General features: G+C 38.5%; 2 protein-coding genes across 3 annotated transcripts in view; one reads left to right on the top strand and one right to left on the bottom strand.

Moving 5' to 3' along the window:
* The window catches only part of LOC135404424 (class I histocompatibility antigen, F10 alpha chain-like), a 538,949-nt gene that overhangs the window by 20,524 nt on the left and 499,229 nt on the right, over positions 1 to 19,196 (top strand). The window lies entirely within an intron of this gene.
* On the bottom strand, positions 1,746 to 10,904 carry LOC135404437 (dynein axonemal heavy chain 5-like). The gene is made up of 7 exons (XM_064639187.1): positions 10,795 to 10,904; positions 10,177 to 10,359; positions 5,178 to 5,421; positions 4,038 to 4,152; positions 3,411 to 3,601; positions 2,392 to 2,513; positions 1,746 to 1,952 (listed from the first exon to the last, which is right to left on the bottom strand). Exons 2-7 carry the CDS (start codon positions 10,327 to 10,329, stop codon positions 1,761 to 1,763), a joined length of 1,017 nt encoding a protein of 338 aa, XP_064495257.1. The 5' UTR covers positions 10,330 to 10,359; positions 10,795 to 10,904; the 3' UTR covers positions 1,746 to 1,760.

Raw genomic sequence — 19,196 nt, 5'->3', positions numbered from 1 at the left:
AAACACAGCACGTTTCTGTCTTTAGTCTTTTTCCCAGAGCAGTAATTGAGTCCGTAGGATCAGAGCCCATGGAAAGAAAGCAAATGAGGGGAGTACGTGGATCTGACTCTTCCCATGTTTTCTCCAAATCCAAGATGACTCCCTCTGCGTATTTCTCACCCATAGTTTCAGTGATGTATTTTCTTACCTATATTAAAAAGGGCAAATTTAAACTGTGACCTAACCATTTAATAGTTTTCTTCCCAGTGTAAACCAATAAGTCAGTTGAAGAGCAAAGACTGATAAAAATTTATACCAGAAATAAAAATATGCAACAAGTTTATTTTTACATGTCAATACATCATACTGTCTTTGATGGTGTTATTTCTTACAGCATTATAAGACCAGTTAAAATTTTAAAAATAATTATTATATTACAAATATCTGCATGTATTGTTATAGGTAATACCTATAATTACACTATAAAAAAAATAACCTCTCTAAAACTTCAGAAAAAATTAATTTTTTTACATATCATATCTCCATTAGACTCCTAGCCTTCAAATCTAGGAAAAAAGGAGGAAAGCATTAAAGATGGGTTTCAAAGCTGTTAAGCCTTTTCCACCTTCATGGTTAAACAAACAACGAATTAACAGTAGTAATGATGAAAATAACTATCAGTAAGTAAAAGATCCAGAGGAACAGGTGAAGACCATCTCTTTTATTTCTTTTTGATTTATCTTTAGAAGTTTTAGATTATTGTTCTTTCTTTTCTGAGAAATAAGAAAGGCTCATTCAAACAGTTTTGAGATGATCTTTCTTGTACTCTTTCCCACTACAATGCTTTCATCTTGGATAAATCTTCCCCTTAATACCTCTGGGTTATTTCTCAGAGACAAAAGATATTCAGTATTAAGCATTTGATGAACTATCAGCTTTCATAAAATTGTAAGATGAAAGTGTATCTTGTTCCCATTAACAGTAGTGAGGAACTAATTTTGCATGATCTGTTTCAGTCATATAGCACACATCATAGAGATATTCTTTAGACAGTACTGTTTAACCTACTGACTTCTCTTCCTATGGGATTTTTGTGAATCCAATCACAATGTCTAAAGATGTGCATCCATAAAATTAATACCACGCTTTTACTGATGCATTCCAATTTCAATAATTTGTCATTAATTGCTCTGAATTGCCAGGAATTCAATTGTTTTTTTCTTTTGCACTGGAGATAAAGATTAAAAATAGGCTCCTAGAAGTTGATTTTTCTTTAAAATAGTCTGTTTAATAACCTTCAGTTTTATACTTATCTTCTTTTTAAATAGATGGCTTTAAATTAAAAATTTCAAACAGACTTTAATACAGATTTTTCCAAAATGGGTCTAATTCTTCCATGCAGGAAATGGTTCCTCAATTAAATTGTTTTCATGTTTCCTTTTCCCTCAGACAACTGAGTTCACTAAAATATTTTACTTCAGCCTAACAAGGGGACACTTCTAAAATTCCAGGGAGTAAGCAAGGACACTGAAAAGTACCTTCTGAACTGATAAAGAGATCTGGATAAACACATGTGACTCCAGCAGAAATCCTATTCCACAGTGAAATCATTGGATAATATTTGTTCAATTCATTAGAATAACTTTGCTAATGCTGCCCTTGTAATAAATGCATAAATTTTCTAAAATGAATTTCAGAAAACGCAACGTAATGGTCCATTACAGGAAGGTGCTTAGCATTACATAAAACAGCACTGAACTGCAATCTGGTAACTATTTATTCTAGTGATACCTAAATAGACCATGTTGGCTATATAAAAGTACCTGAGCTATGGTCCTGTCAGGACACCACGATCTGATAAGAAGAAGATGTCTGAAGCAGTCCAGAGATTGACCATAGCCACTGGGAACCAATTCTTCTTCGGGATTCTTACTATCAAACCAGATTTTCCACTGTTTCTCTTCACTGGAAATCTGCAGTTATGTCATCAAAGGAATAAGTCTCACTAAACAGACAAGTCATATTTGCACTGCCACTAGGTCACAAATTTTTAATGATAGTCAGAGACACATTATCCACACACAGACATTTGTTTAGCAATATTAGTACACAGGTTTAATAAGGCTATTAAAAATTATAGGATAAACTTCCAGGTTTTAAGTATGGAATTACAGAATGCAACAACACCTTTATGCATTCATGTTCTGAAAAAAAGAGCTACTACTCAGTATTTTTCATTACTTTTAACATATACCAAATGCTACTTACTTAGTTAGCTGCAATACACTCAGTGTCCGCTAAAACTGTTCATACAAGTGTTGAATTTACTGAACACCCTTTCCACCACATGGTTTGATCACTACCAGACAATCACTGTCAAACGAGAGATTAATTTTAAAAGCTCTTACATACTTGATCAAGAATATCTGAAAATTGTTCAAGTTTACTGAGCTCCACCAAGTTCAGCCAAGTCATATCCAGAATCCATTTAGCTGGCTTAGGAGGACAAGCTTTAAGGTCTAGAGAAGCACCACCTGCAAGAAATTGAACTTAGTTACAATTAGAACTGTTGGAGACACAAATACAAACAAACAAAGAAATAATAAATAAAATAAGACCTTTGGAAAATGTAAACTAGATACTACAAGACTATTTCACATGATTAAGCTTTCCCAAACTGGAGAAATATGACTTAATAACTAAGGAAGGTCATAAAGAAATTTCTGAGTTAGGTAATATGCAAAATTTACTTTCAAATCCTATGTTTCATCTAAATTTACATAATTTTTTAAAATCCAGAACAGCTTCTCATTACAAAATAAATCTATGTTTTACTGCAAAAGAATTAACTTGGCTTTGGGTTCATTTCAATGTTTTTTTCTTTGATTTTTTGTTGATGTAGATAATGCAACAACTTTGCCAATGTATACATTTGCCTTCCTTGAAATTCAACTGAAACTAAAAGAAAGCAAAAACAAAATAAAAGGAAAACACCAAACACAAGAATCCAGATTTTTAATCATGAGGTTACAAGGGTTTTCTACTTTATAAAATCACACCATATTTTATGAAGCAGAGTTTATAGTTTGGTTAATTTATAATATTTTCTTATATTATATACCTTAAATGTAGTCTTTCTTAACCAATTTACCTTTTGAGGCTTTACTGGTTTTTTTGTGCAATGTGCCTGGAAATAAATGCTTTTTGGGAAAAGATATTCCAAAGATATATTTATCAATATTCAGTGTGCTGCTATAAATTAGAACTACCATACAATGTTATCTGTCACCAGATCAGAAAGATAACCATGTATTCTTACAATTGACTGGCTTCTAATGTACAAAAGAAAGAAGCAGGTTGGCTTGGAGAAATAACCAAAGTTTTCTATAATAATATGTATGCTCTACTTAAAATTGTTCCATAGTTTCAACCTTTAATAAGTGTCAGAAATTCTTCGTGCTTCACTCTGTTTCTTTGTATATCAATCTTCAAAGTAAGCAATAATGTGAAGAGAAATTTATGCTCCTCATAGAGTCCTCGAGCAGTATATTTGAACACTTCATATGTCATATATTCAATAATATTAGTAATCCTCTTGCTGGTTATAGGGCTCTTGGTAGACCTGTCAGAAGAAAGGTCTGCAGCTGAATGTTTGCAGTTGCAAATGACAAAAAGCCATAGTTCTGTATTTTCAAAACATGAAAGATAACAGATCACAAGCATAAAATATCAGCAGCAAGCTAGCAACAACTTTCAGATTGAAGGAACAACAAAAAAAAAAAATAATTTCTGATCAAGCCTTTTTGCATACCTGAAAATCAATGTAGTATAATAGTTTTTAACTGTCTAATGCCGAATTTTGAAGGACTGTAAGTACATTAGAAGATTCGTTGCCTTGGTAACTAACAGACGAAGTCTTATGGGTATTTAAACTGACAATTCATGGTCAAGACTGTAAGAAGTAAGTCTTCTTTCTGATATTAGCTTACAACAAATCTTTATTGTACTACAAGCACCTCCAGGACTGGGTAAATACAACTTATTGTTAGCTAAATTACCTGGCCAGGGAGCGGTCAAAAAGCCACAAAAACTGCCGAAGCGAAGTCTGATACATGACATTGACCATGCTCATCTCAGTAATAAGGAAGTACAAGATGCTTCCTCGAGTTGCAACTGAAAAAGAAAAGAAACAAGAATGTGTTCGAAGTAGAAATGCAGAGCAGAAAACTTTAGACCTCTACAACATGTACAGTGGGTTTAATACTAATGATAACGATAACTGAAGTTCCTTGAGTTATTGTATTCTTTACTGCATAGAAAAGCAATAAAATTATTCATTTAATCCTCATTTATACATCAGCAAAAAAAAATCTTTTCTGCAATTAATGCATACTATGTAAAGCCTAGTTTCAAATATGAGCATATCTGGAGAGCAGCTGGATGGTACACTGCAATGTTCAGATTGTCAGTAGAACATATAAAAATTATGGTTGTTTGAAGTACTGTTTGAATGTCCAAACAAATTTCTCTTTACAGACTTTTATAGGAGTCATGTAAAAGCCAAATGAACTATATTGATTTAACTTACCCAGCACTGATTTAACTTACTTTCAGTAGTCATTAGTTTTAAATACAAAGGTTTTACAAATTCTGCAAAGCTTTCTTATACACTAACTGTACCATTTCATACTTTCCCTAAAATGCAGGTAATTCCAGAGAGCTTTCCTTTTTTTCCTCCACTTTTTTCACATTTTCACCTGTCAGTTAAAATCCAAAAGACAGATGAAATGTGCTGACTGTAATAACTTATGGAGAAATGATGAAGCATTCATCAGAACAGATATAAAGAGGATTTACCAATATACTGGGCCTGTAAAAGAGTGTCAACATGTTGAACTCAAACATACAGTTACCTAAACACCCTAAAGACCAGCACACTTGTATATAGAGCAATGGGAAGTCTACAATGAGAATAGATCACTCCATTTTATAAATTCCACATGAACCTTAACATTGAATATTTTCTCCATGATCACGCAATATGACATTTCCTAGATACATTTTACTTATGGGAAAACAAAGATCCTTCCCACAAATTATGGTCTTCCTGATCTTATCCTACTGTTTCTCCTACTCTGAGTATTGATGTTTTAAATACGTGGTCAAGCCATTTGTCTTTCATCACTACCTTCACTCACCAGGTCTATACTCTTCACGGGCTGAGTTGATCTGTATTTCAGTTTCAGCAGAAGTTTGCAGTTTCTCTGTTACTTCTTCAGCAGTCTTCTTAGTGTCAGTCAATACAATTAGTAGACTCTCATCATCTGCCAGAGAACTTTTAGTGCTTGTAAGTCGGAACAAAAGGTTATCTTCTAGGTCCTTAATCCTCCTTTTGTTCATAGTCACATCTTCAATAAGATCAGTTCTTTCTTTCTCTAATTCCTATTGAAATACGTGGTAATATTTGGAAAACAGAAAATCAATCAAAAATAAAAGCAAAATAAAACAGTTTAAAAAATACTGATCCTACTAAAACAGTGTAAGTCAAGAGTAACTGCAGTAATTTGGGGGTAAGAATTCCAGTGGTATTTCTGACACAAGGTCTATTACCAGGTTTCTGAACCGGCTACATAAGTAGGCATTAACAACTCTTTTCAATAAATACTATGGAACATCCTCATATCATGCCCTAAAAGAATAAGATGCTCAGAATAGTAATTGTTTTTCTTTCCTTTCTGTTTCAGAAAAGACAAGTGCAAAGACCTTTCCAGGTATAGGACTTTTTTTTTCCACTCCATCTGATCTCATCCTCATTTATGCCTTGTTTTTTAATCAGCATATTGAAAATTTAGTCTCAGTTACAATGGCCATCCTAAGTCATCAAATTAAGCAGCAAATATTTCAAAAAGTGCCTCTGAAAATATTCTTCCATCAAACAGGGATGATGGAAGCCTTTCACTAAAATGCTTCATTGATTAAGAAAATATGTAGAACGTAAGTGTTTATTTGATTATTTTTTATAATATAGTCTGTGTGGTTTATGTACCTAGTTTGTTTTCCAGTGCTCTTATATAAAAGATGGACACCTGTTAATCAACAGTTTCACATTAAAAAAAACACCAAACCTGTTTGAAATATCTAAAAAAAAATATTCTTCACAGATAATAGTCCTTTCAGTTCATTCTTATAATACTTTTTAAATTAACCTTTAAAAACTTATTACAAATTAATTGCTCAGAGATAAAAATCCTCTATTGAAATATTACAAAATGTTTCAATACATTACAGTGAAATAAAAAGAAAGAATAGAGACCGGATGGGTTAAGAGTCTTTATAAGATATGAATCAGCAGTAAGTGAGCCAGTTGGTAGAAATATTGGCTATGTCTACAGAAGTACTCCTTCTTTGTTTACAAAGGTCTGGTGAACAATTTGAACTAACTTGGAAGTTGTGTGTTCACCTTTGCCAAGTCCACTTCTGCACTGCTCACTGGCTGCTAATATTCCAAATAAACAGGGACAACACTAAGAAATACATAACCTCTCAAATAGCACTAGAGGCTTAATGGATCTGAGACCTCAGCAAGGCTTAAGGAAAGGGTTTATTCCCACATTTGAGTAGCCTTCATTTATACAGATTTGAAACACTGTTACAAGTTGGATATTGCTATTTTGTTTTCTCGCATTCCAAACTTGCGGTCTTCTCACCCTACATTCTCCTTACATTCCTAAGTAATTCAAGTATTCATTTCTTTCAAAGAATGTCCTTTTACCTTAAAAAGGAAATTAAGAAAAATCATTGTATTAGTATCAGATTTAGGGTTTTTTCTTGTCACTTGTACAAAAGGTACATTGAAACATCATCATCAGGTAGAAAATATTATTTTACAGTCATTATAGAATAATGTAAATGCCACATAACTTAAGAGATGTGCTTACAGATTCAAAAGATTCTGACAAAAACTGATGAAAACAGACAAGAAAACTACAGTTAACTGCATTTTAATCAACTGATGCCTTGTGAAACTAAAGAAAAACAGGTAACAATTTTAGGAAGCAAGACAAGCATCATGTAAGTTTGATGAATCAGAAACCTTTTTTTAAAAGTATAGTATTAAAAGAAAGTTAGCATCCAATTAAATATAATAATTAACATGCTGAGCCAAATTAAGTTTCACGTTTTGCTGAGTTCAGTTTAAAAGGTTAAACATACTTTGGAGTGCAATGCATTTTAAAAACTGAAAGCTGTTTTCCGCACAAGAAGAGCCTGAGAAACAAGTTGGAAACAGAATTAACAAACTAAAGTGAAGGATTCTTAGATGAGAACCTTAGTGAAAAAAATCCATCTATTAAGCTCTTAAAATACTTTTTGCAGATCAGAAAGTGGACACAGTTAAAAGTTTTCTTCGTAACTTCAAAAATTTCCAGTCAGAACAGCAAGGATGAAGAAAAACTAAGCCAAGTTGCCATGTACATAAATTTAAGGAACTTGCATCAAAGAGGCTGTTTTGAATCCGGCTTTATGGAATTCCTTTCACAAGCAGATGACATTTTACAGTCTGTAACAAAGTACGCTAGTTCTTGTTAATATCCATAAAATATAAAAGCTGCTAAATAGCTTATATCATTCTATCAAAAATGATTCACAAGTACAAGAATTTGTTCCTTACGAATCCTGAGCCTTTTTCCAGCACAGATCTTGAAATATGAATGTGAAAATTCAAAAACCCATAAACAGTTCTTGCATGTTATAACTCCACTACTAATCTGACATATCCATGACACTAAATAAAAAATTTTTTGTCAAATTTCTTAACAGCTAATGTATCAAAATAAGGATATCAATAAAATAACATGTTATACTACATTCAGACATATATCAAGTCTCTCAAATCCAATTATTCCATGAAATAGAGTATAATTAAATTTATACAGATGTGCCAGCTGCCCTTTGACCTTCTCATGCTTCACTCACATCTTGGAATTGGTTTAACATTCTGATAGAAGAGAAGAAATCAGTACCAGCATTCTTATCAGTAATCAATCAATTCTGTGAAATGTATTTGACACAGATTTTACTAATGAGCATACCAAACAACACAGTAGCAGATAGTTAGACTCTGCAGAAACTTCAAATGATGAGGTGTAAACACTCCTTTTCCTTCTTGCATGTCTAAATCTCATTCTTTCTAAGATCAGAACTGTATCAGAGACAGTGGAATGGCAAGAAGGATAGGAATGTGCATGCAAATCCTGAAGAACACTAATTTCAGAGAAATAATCTCTTTTTGGGATAGAATTTCCTCACATACATTCTAACACTGGATATCACAAAGCAGTGATACTGCTCAAATCATTTGGCAAACTGCCTCACAGCTAAACAATTCCATCACTTCCCTTCCAAAGGCTACAAAAGGTAGCAAGAATCCAGACACTTAAGAGAGGAATGCCCAAATTCCCAAAGATGCATAATTAGATACCACAGAAAAAAAGGTATTGGATCACAGGATATTTCAAATTGACTCTTCAGGAAACCTTGAACCACAGGATGTATGAACAGAGGCAAAGTAAACTGTAAAGTGGTACGTATATTCTATAGAACTCTCCCTTTCTGTCAGGCAGCCCACTTGTCATTTATCTAGCAAAAATATCCCCCAGGTGGTCTCAAACAAAACAGTAGTGAGTATACTACTCTGAGAATCTGGTTCAGAAAGCGTAGTATGTCCACTCATTAGACATTCCCTGTTAGTGGCAAAGAGACAGCCAGATAGTAGAATAATTTTAATTTGGAAGGCACCTACAGAAATTAGCTAGTTCAACCCCCTGCTCAAAGCATGTCGAATAATTCAGTTGCTCAGGGCAATGTCCAGTTGAGTCTTGAACCCTTCCAAGAATGGAAATTCCACAAAATCACACAGTAATCTGTTCTTGGATTCCTGGGTAATCTGTTCCTGGTTTTGACCGCTCTCAATGTAATTATTTTTTCCTGATATCTAATCAGAATTCCCCATGTACCAACTTGAGTCTGTTACTTCTCAGTCTATTGCTTTGCACCTCTGATAAAAGTCAAGCTCCTCTCTTTCTGTGTCTTCCAAGCAAGCATACAGAAACTGCAATGACTGGAGGAATTTGTTGATAAACTGACTTTCATCTGAAGGAATGTGCTGTATTGCAAGGCCCAAGAAGTGAAGTTTGGCATAAGGCTTTGTGAATATACACATCACAGCATGTTTCAGATAAACAGTGATAATTTCATTACATAGTGGGTTGTCAAGCTGTCAGTGGTTGAAGCAAAGCTGATGGTGCAATGAACCTGTCTGACAAAATATAGACCGTCACAGAATGAGTGTGATTTCTCTCATGAGATCCATGGACTGTTTGGGAATGAAATGCAACTACTTGACATGAACAAGATGACTGAGACCGTTAACGAGAAACATCTTACATTTGGCGAGGGGGGGAGGTGGTGCTGGAAGAACAAGAGAACCTCAACAAATGCCACACTAAGGGAACAAAGACATTCACCTCATTCCTCTCTAGTGAAGGTAGCCTGGAACTATTGCCAAAATCTTAGTAAATACACAGTCATAGTGTCTCCAACATTGCATGATTTTATAGCTACAGGGATTAGGTGTTCAGTAGTTTAAAAAATACCAATCAGCCTCTCTCCAGAACTGCTGGTGGCATGTTGATTGGGATTGTCATCCTGAAATTGGACTTCCTCAACTAATATATCTGCATAGTCAAAATCAGTAGGTTTCCCCTTGGAGCAAGAAAGTAGCTAAGTCTAAATCCTTTTCACCAAAAGGTTGGTGACACCAACTATCCATGGTTATGTTGCCCTGAGCTCCACAGTGTGTAGACAGAAGAACATCAGTTTTTATTCTAAGCCCTTTTCCTTTTCATAGGCCATTCTCATGAAGTTGTAAATCATTGAGGCAGAAAAAAATAAGGTGAACATGGTAAGGTTGCAACAATAAAGAGAAATAGAAACTTCCGCATAAATAAGTCAATTGCTTCTGTGCCAGTTTTTAAATCATCACAAATAGGTTATATTAAGAATAATCACAATAGAGAGAGTCAGAAAGTTACCCTGTAATATGGTAATAGAAAGTAACAAATTAAAATTAAAGTAAAGCATTCTACAGGTAAATGTAAAAAGTACAACCAGGAAAACAGATACAATCAATTCTTTTACCTGTTTCTCTGTGAGAATGACTCTGCCTAAGAGTTGATTTTCAAGACCTTTCATCGTCACAGTAAAGTCAATTATGGAGGTTCGAGCACTGATTTCAGGAGAGTAACACGGATTTGACAGTTTTGTAGTAATGTAAAGTCTGAAGCCATCCATAACTTCTACTTCCTTATCACCAACTTTCACCTTAAGAAAAGTATTAAAAAGAAGTCTTGAGATATCAAGAACCAGTACACACTCTTTCAGATACTTCATATAGGAAAAAGGGCTACATTTTTTTGTTTAAAGGCATAAAAATACAGTTTTAAATTATACAACTGATGCAAACAATTTGCTGAGAATACCTATGGACCACTTAAAGTAGCCCATTCACAGATTATTTCATTTTTTTTGAATTGTCATAAGGAAAAGGATAAGGAACTCTATACACTAAATATATTGAGCATTTGTAATCTTAAACTCTACTTTTTTATTTTTTTTTGTATTAGCATTAATCAAATTTAAATTACTTTACTTTTTCATAGTCCTATATTTAGTAGGCGTTATTTTGTTAAGGGCAAAGGTGGGGGGAGGGAAGGAAAGGGGCATTTCCACTTGTTTGCTCATTTGTTTTATTTTTACCTTGTTAGCTGAACCTGTTTTAATGATGTTTCTTTCCAAAACATTATCCAGTGCTGGGTCAAGCTCTTCTCCAACATCTTCTACTAAGGGAGGCCTTCCCAAAGAAAGGCTGTCTTCTAAATGATTTCTAAAATACTTGTGATTCAAAGAAGTGATCTAAAAATATAAAAAGAGATCTATATATTATGATATGACTAGTTAACGAGCTTTATGGTTTTTTAATATTTATAAATTATTTCATTTTGTTTAAATTACTGCAAAAAACAATGGTCTGATGAGTAGACTAGTATTAAGGTGAGAATTGTGACCACAAGAAAAGGTAGCATCAAATTACCATATTCTCTCTCAGATCTCATAGAACTAAACTTCTATTTTGCAACTGCAAAAGTAGAAGCAAAGCAGCACTGAACATTTGCAGTTTTTACATCCTGTGAGTGCAACTACTCAAGAATTTCACAGTAGAAATTCACAGGGACCTTTTAGCACCTTCCATTTTATCCTGGATAACATCCCCAAGTCAAACTGCAGCAGGGTCAATTCCAAGACCAGGGCTCTTCTGGTTTGTTTTTTTTTCTCCTTGAAAATTAGGTGGTTACATCGGACAAGACCTTAAACATTCTTTGCTTTAAAATGTAGTCCTCAGTATAACCATGATTAATTTTTAACACATGCACAAAGCACAAAGCACATTCAGCTTAGATTTTAAAAACGCTGTAAAACAAACTAATAATAATTTTTAACATAACTAGCTAGGCATCCATTAAAGGGTTCCACACCAAGATAAAAATCAACATTAAACTGGTAGAAATACTTTCAGAGCCACTCTATTATCACCCCTCAAGTTCCTCTTTATGGTTTTCAGGCATCTTTTTTTCAAGGTGATTTATTGGTGTAATGATAATTGTAGAAAGTAAGGACTTTCTTTCTCATACTTTCATGTTTGCATTGAATTGGTGTTTCTTGCCTTAGACTGTACATTGTGGTACTACTGTCTTCCCTGTATACTTGCAGAATACTTAGCACCTGACCTCCATACTAAGACAACAGAAATTAAAAATAATTTCTGATTAAAAGGTGATAAAAATATCATGCTATGAACCTTGATTTTAAACATTTAGATGAAATTGTAATAATGAACTAGTTGATGTTTTTTTCCTAACATTTACAGTATTCTGCAAACATATTTATTTACCAGACATTGCCCATCCAGCCAATTACCCACAGTTTATGTTTCATTAAAATAAATTCATTAAACAAATGGAGTCACTGGTGCTAACAGGCTTCAAATGTACACTTTCATATCTAGTCAAATTTCAAATGTAACAAAATATATCTGAGATGTCCTTTATATCCAGACTAGACATTTTATGTAAACGGCATTTGCTAAGCATTATGTGAATCACTGAATTGTAATATTTTGTAAGCTAAGAGTTTCTAGGGATTATGAAAGTGTGGGAGCCCAAACCCAGCTTTCAGCAAAGGAAAACAAGGGCTGACAAAAACCTCGTGATCTGAAAGAGCTGGACCCTTCTCACAAGACCTGTTAAAGTTCTACCTCATGGATCAAGCTTGGCTCCAGCAGAAATCAGAAAGGACTTTTGAGATGATTGTATCAAACCATGTCTAAACCCCTGTAATCCCTCTGTCCCCCATGTAATCCTACTAGAAGAAAAATTAACTATTTGGAAATTGCAGTAAAAATTTGTGTAACTCCCCAATTAACATAGGTTATCCCCTTCATTAACATACAGCCCCAGATGCCTTTAAAATAGTGTTCTCGTGTTCAATAAACTATTCCAGTTTCCCCATACTGGGATCGTGTCTAGTTTTTATTTTTCAGACCGCCACTAATGTCGCCACAACCGTGGGGCTGAGAACCTTCTAACATTTAGAAGATTCGTCAGCCATCGGCTGGCTGGACCAAGGGAAGCAGCACTCCTTGTGTTTCGGTGGTGTGTGCGTAGTCAGAACTGAAAGAAGACGGAAGCCGTGCACGGAAACTTGTCCTCAGCAGGCGGGAACTGCTGAGTGAGCTGACTACGAACTCCAGATTGGGTAATTATTTTAAAGACTTTGTAACAATAAGTAGGGTACAATGGGGTCAAACGTATCAACTGAGCAAAATCATGCTTATTTAATCCTGCAAAAAGTGCTAAAGCAGCACGGAAAAACACTGGACGAATCGTCCTTACAAAGCTTGTTGCTCTGGGCTCAACATAACTTTGCAGAACTGAATGTAACTAACTTTTTAGACGATGCTTTATGGGACAGAGTGGGGGTGCGATTGTGGGAAGAGGCAACGCAGGGAAATGAAAAAGCTACAAAAGTTTTAAAGCCATGGAGAATTTTATACGAGACCCTGAGAGACCCGCGCCGGCGGAAGCAGCAGCGGGACCCGAGCGGGAACCGCTCAGAAGGCAGGAAGGACCCGGAACCCGGAACCGAAAGAGGCACCGGGAAAAACAAACACAAGCAGCGCACGAGGTGTGCAAAAACCGGGGCTATGGAGCGTGAGCGGAGGGAAGGATCCCACAGAATCCCCGGGGGGCTCCGGGAAAGGTCCGAGGGAGGAAAGAGCCCCAGCGGGACCGTCGGCGAAGGAGGGAGCGAGCGGAAACCCAGCGGCAACAGCACGAGACAAACCCAGGAACAGAGGGACCCCAGGGAGTGGGGCAGACACAAAGCTGCCGACTTCAGCAGTAGTCAAAGCAGCAAAAACCCCCTTCCTTGATTTTTTTTTCCCTTTTCTTTGCAGCCTAAACTAAGAACTGGTCTTTTTTTGGAAACCCTTTTGTTTATTAACCTAACTGTTTCAGTTTCACAGTGTGAGTAAGGCGAACAAAACGCTACCAATGGAGAGATTGTCCCCCTGCGCAAAAACAAACAAACAAAAGGAAAAAGGGGGGGGAAGCGAGGGAAGCAAAGACCCTTTGCTGCATGAAGACACCCTTCCGTAACTAATAGCCAAATTGTTTTAAATGTATGCATAGCTGTATTTTTGAAAATTTTAAAGTTTTCACAATAACAATTTTCCTTAAGTCCAAAAGCCAAATTAACACAGAAAGACATATATTTGCCTTAAAAATAGAAGAAGTATATATTTTATCCTTGAACTATAGGAATGTTTATATATATTTGAAATTTAAATTGAACATGAAGTAAAATATGCTTATGTTTTTACAGGTTATACTATCATAAAAAACAGAAAACATATATTACTAATCTAAGGGTGAGAAACAAAAAACGCCAATTTCTCAGTTCATAACCAAAAGACACTGTAAAATGAAACCCAAAAGTATGTTTGTATGATGTTTGTTCGATGGCCATCGAGTATGAATGTGTGAATGTACGCATGCGTGTGAAAATACAATAATTAATATGTTCTGATTTATACACAAATGCACATTACCTCACACATGCACAAACACCCTTAGATAAAAAACAGAAAACATATCACCCTGAGTTGAATAGAATTTCATTTGCAGAAATGTTTTAGGTTAAATAAAAGTTTTCAAAAACAAACACTAAAAAAACACTTTCAGGTAAAAGTCAGGAGCACACGAACCCTGAAGTCATCAAGTTATTAAGTTTGGTTCAAAATCAATCGCTTATAAGTCAATAGAATCTTTAGAGGATAGCTTAAATAAGATTTTATAAGAGTAATTTCTAATAAGAAATAATAGAAATAAGTTAAGTTGTTTAAACAAGTTTTATATTAATTCAGAGTTATTTAGTTTAGCATTGTTGGGAATTTTTCCTTCTTGCATTTTGTTCCTTGTTTACTTTTCTATATCCAAAAGTATCTAATAGTCTTTCTGGTTGGTTTAATGTTCTTAATGTTAGTGCTAAGTTTAAGAAAACAATTTATGTAGCAACATGCAGAATGCCTTAAAACAGCTCGGATTCCTTCACATGCCTTTATAATGCCAAACCTTGTGGCCAAAACTATTCTGACACGCCTTTGCATAATCGTACTTTCCATCTCAGGTATATAAAAGGCTGTACATTGCCTTGAAAAAGGAGCCTCCTTGCTAACATTAATTTCACTTGTGGTATTAAAAGTAAGACTGCAATGTTTCTTGTTAGATCCATTTAAGAATACATTTGCTTCTAAAATGCAGCTATAGAATTTGTTATTACTCACTCTGAACTAATGCATCAAAGCATTGATAAGTTGAAGAAAAAAATAGTAATCAAAACTTAGATTACATGTTTAGTTAGCATGATAAATTTAATACTCTAGTTAAAGAAAACATTTAAGGTAATATTTGTATTCCCTTGTATTTTGTCTTGCATTAGCAAACGTTTGATCAAAGTTTTTTCCGAGTTTTTTGTTTTTTAGAAAAATAAAAAAAAAAAAAGGGGCAGATGTGGGAACCCAAACCCAGCTTTCAGCAAAGGAAAACAAGGGCTGACAAAAACCTTGTGATCTGAAGGAGCTGGACCCTTCTCACAAGACCTGTTAAAGTTCTACCTCATGGATCAAGCTTGGCTCCAGCAGAAATCAGAAAGGACTTTTGAGATGATTGTATCAAACCATGTCTAAACCCCTGTAATCCCTCTGTCCCCCATGTAATCCTACTAGAAGAAAAATTAACTATTTGGAAATTGCAGTAAAAATTTGTGTAACTCCCCAATTAACATAGGTTATCCCCTTCATTAACATACAGCCCCAGATGCCTTTAAAATAGTGTTCTCGTGTTCAATAAACTATTCCAGTTTCCCCATACTGGGATCGTGTCTAGTTTTTATTTTTCAGACCGCCACTCCCCCCCCTTGTGTCACCCTGTTCTGAGGGAGCTTTGGGGGAACATCTGCACCCCAACACAGCATCCAACGCATCCCAAAGTGTGCTGGGACCCCTTTGAACCTGGGAATTGAGGGGAACCATGGAAAACCCTTCTCAGAGAGAAAATTGGGTGACCCGAGTCCTGGATGCTTTTAGGAAAGAGGTCTGAACATTTCTTGAAGAATGGAGGGGGGTGACTTTTTTATTCCTGACCTTTCCAGTTCTCCATTTGGGGGCAGGATGTCCTCTGGGCCAATGTTTTGTTCCCTTTGCAGTGAGTGCAGCCTCAGAGGGCTGAGCCCTCTCTGGCTGGGCTTGGCCTCTCCTGCAGAGACTCAGGCCTGGCTGGGCTGCCCCAGGCAGACGCTGCAGGAAGAAGAGCTCAGGCTGCCTGGCTCTGGTGTCCCTGGGGCTCAGCCTGTGCCCCATTGCTGTGCAGGGGCTGAGCCCCACCTCTGCCTCGGGGCCTTGGCCAAAGGGCTGGCAAGGAAGAGGCCCAGCAGCCTTGGGGCCTGCCCAGCTTTCCTCCTCCCTGGGGGCTCTCAGTCCTCCCCTGACACCGTGTGGGCCCAAGGCCTTGCTGGCTTCGGGCTCACGGCCCGCCGGCACCATCCCAGCGGCCTGACCCCCCTCCTTCCCCTCTCTCCAGCCTCTCCTGCCTTTTCTGGCAAGGGGCCATCCAAGGAAAACCCCGGTTCTCAGCAATGGCACCTGTGGCACGGCTGCAAGGCTCGAGTGGGCCAGGCAAGAGCAGGAGCACCGAGAGCCTGAGGAGCCAGGAGATGCCCTGGCTGGGCATCGTGCTGCTGCGGGACGAGCTGACACCTCTGCACAGTCTCTGCCCGTCCCTGCCAGCCGACTTCTGCCCAGGCTCTGGGCACGGGGACACAGCACTGACAGTTTTCAGCCCCCGCGCTGTTCCACAGAGGCTGTGATGTCACAAGGCCCTTGCCTGGCAGCCAGGAGATGGGCAAGGCAAGGCAAGGACGGAACCTCTGAGCCACCAGCACGCTGTCCCCAAAAGCTGGGGTGGCACAGAAGCCCAGAGTCCATGAGGTTGGCAGAGACTTGTGAGATCAACCGGTGTCCAGCCTACGCCCCATCCCCAGCACGTCAAGCAGAGCACGGCACTCAGTGCCATGGCCAGTCTTTGCTTAAACACCTCCAGGGACGGTGACTCCACCACCTCCCTGGGCAGCCCAAAAAGCTCTGAGGCATCACATCTCTTCTTTTACAGTTCTATCACAACTTTTTATAAGTCAATCATATTACATTATAGAGCTCTATTTCTATGTTGGTTACGTACACCTTTTATATATTTTATATACCTTTTATATACCTTTATATAGCTTTTATAAACCTTTTAATGCCTTAATAAAATCCCAGGGATCTTGCTTGGAACTCCCTGCATCCAGGGACCGAGAGGATCTCCCTGAATAACACTTTCAGTGGGCACTGGAATCCTCAGGGTCCTGGAACCCCTGGAGCATCAACAGCTTTGTCCCTCCAAGGGGGTCCCAATTTGTTTCCAATGGTTCAAGGATACAAAATAAACCAAATACCAGTTTCCAAACCAAATCAACTTATACGTCCAGAAATCACAAGTTAATATCCAAAATAGCAGAAAGGATTTCTTCAAGATTCTTTCTTTGCAACCTGAAGTACCCATAATACAAAATTAACCAAATACCTGTTTCCAAAACCAAATAAACCAAAGACCAGTTCCAGAACTAAATAAACCAATGAGTCCAGACTCCCAAATTAATATCCAAAATCATGGCTGGGGTTCGCGAACGAAGATTTGGGAAGGGCTCTGCCCACATTTGCTACAAGCACACTGGTGGCTAAAGAGGTCAATACGAGATAGACACGTCCAGTTGCAAAAGGCAGAGCAGAAAGACTCCTTGGATGGGATCGACAGGACACGGTTCTTTCTGCGTTGTCTTTTCTCCTCGATGGTGATCCTGCTGCGTTCTCAAAAGAAGCAGCAGCGTTAGAGATGGGGTGTCTCCAGACCTCCCGACTGGAGGCCAGAGTAGACCAGTGATGAAGATCAATGTGGCCAAGGCTGAGATGTTGTTTCAGGCAGTCCTTGTATCTCCTCTTCGGGGCTCCTCTCTTGCAGCAGTCGGTGGCAAGTTCACCACAGAGCACGATCTTAGGGAGGGGGTGGTTGGTCCTTCATCCTGGAGACGTGCCCTGCCCAGCACAGCTGTGTTCTCAGCAACATGGTCTCAATACTTGTGACTGCTGCCTGTTCTAGAACAGATGGATTGGTCACATCATCTGACCAGTGGATGTTTAGGATTGTACGGAGGCAGCGTTGATGGAAGCGTTCCAGGAGTCGCAGGTGGTGGCTGTAGATGACCCATGATTCGGACCCATATAAGAGAGTAGACAGCACAATGGCTCTGTAAACACTGATCTTTGTGCTTTTCTTCAAGTGTTTATTTCGCCAAACTCTTTTATGGAGTTTTCCAAAAGCTCTCTATGCCTTTGCTAACCTGTTGTCCATCTCTCCGTCAGTCTCACCATCCGAGGAGATGAGGCTGCCCAGGTAATTAAACTGCTGCACTGATTTGAGCTCTGATTGGCCAATGGTGATGTGGGGATGATGGAAGACTTCCTGAGGTGCAGGTTGATGGAGAACTTCTGTTTTCTTTAAGCTGACTTCCAGCCCAAAGAGCTCAGCAGCCTCAGCAAAGCAGGATGTTAAACGCTGCAGAGCTGCTTCTGTGTGAGCGACGAGGGCGGCGTCATCAGCATAAAGCAGCTCCTGGACAAGATGGTTTAAGGTCTTGGTGTGGGCCTTCAGTCGCCTTGGGTTGAAAGGGCTTCCATCAGTGCGGTATCAGATGTAGATCCCGTCCTGATCAAGACGTCACGTGTGTTACATATTCATGACCCCCCGACAGTGGGCGGTGCTCTCTGTAAATCTCGGGACACCTGGTGTAACCTCTGCTCAGCAGGCAGATAGTGTTTCTCATGCGCCAAGGATGCATGATCCCTGGCCCTGCGCACTTCTCTCTGCTGCTCGTCTCGGTGGTCGCGGGGGTGAAGGCTCAAGGTCTTCCTCTCTCGGAGCGTGCGCAGTCGCTCAGCGCCTTCCCCTGGCGACGGCTCCTCATTGGCTGCCTGTCCGTCCGCTCGGTGTCCCATTGGCTGCTCATTGGCTACATTTGCTCCATCGCACCCTCCCATTGGCTGCCCCTTCGTGCCCCCGCGCAGCTTTCCCATTGGCTGCCTCTGGGTAGCTCCCCATTGGCTGCTCACCGGCAACCCGGCTGTTCTCTGAGCAACAGCCCCGCCCCTTCCAATGGCACTGATTGACCTGTGCCGATTGCAGGCACCTTCGCACCCTCCCCAGCACCCGCAGCTGAACAGTCTCCCTTGTCAACAGCAGGGCAGCATTTTCCCAATAGCGACTGGACATTTTCCCTTCTCATCCTGGGGCCGGGAATGGGGTGCAGAGGGGTCCTCGTGTCTGGGAATGGGGGTTCAGGTGGTCCCAGTGCTGGATGAGGTGGGGTCAGGGGGGTCCTGGTGCCCAGGAATAGGGATTCAGGGGGCCCTGGTACCAGAAACGGGGGTATGGGGGGTCCCCGTGACCACA

This window comes from Pseudopipra pipra, chromosome W (assembly GCF_036250125.1).
Source record: "Pseudopipra pipra isolate bDixPip1 chromosome W, bDixPip1.hap1, whole genome shotgun sequence".
NCBI lineage: Eukaryota > Metazoa > Chordata > Aves > Passeriformes > Pipridae > Pseudopipra > Pseudopipra pipra.
Note: the sequence above shows the minus strand (reverse complement) of the source record. Positions and strands in the feature narration are given on the sequence as shown.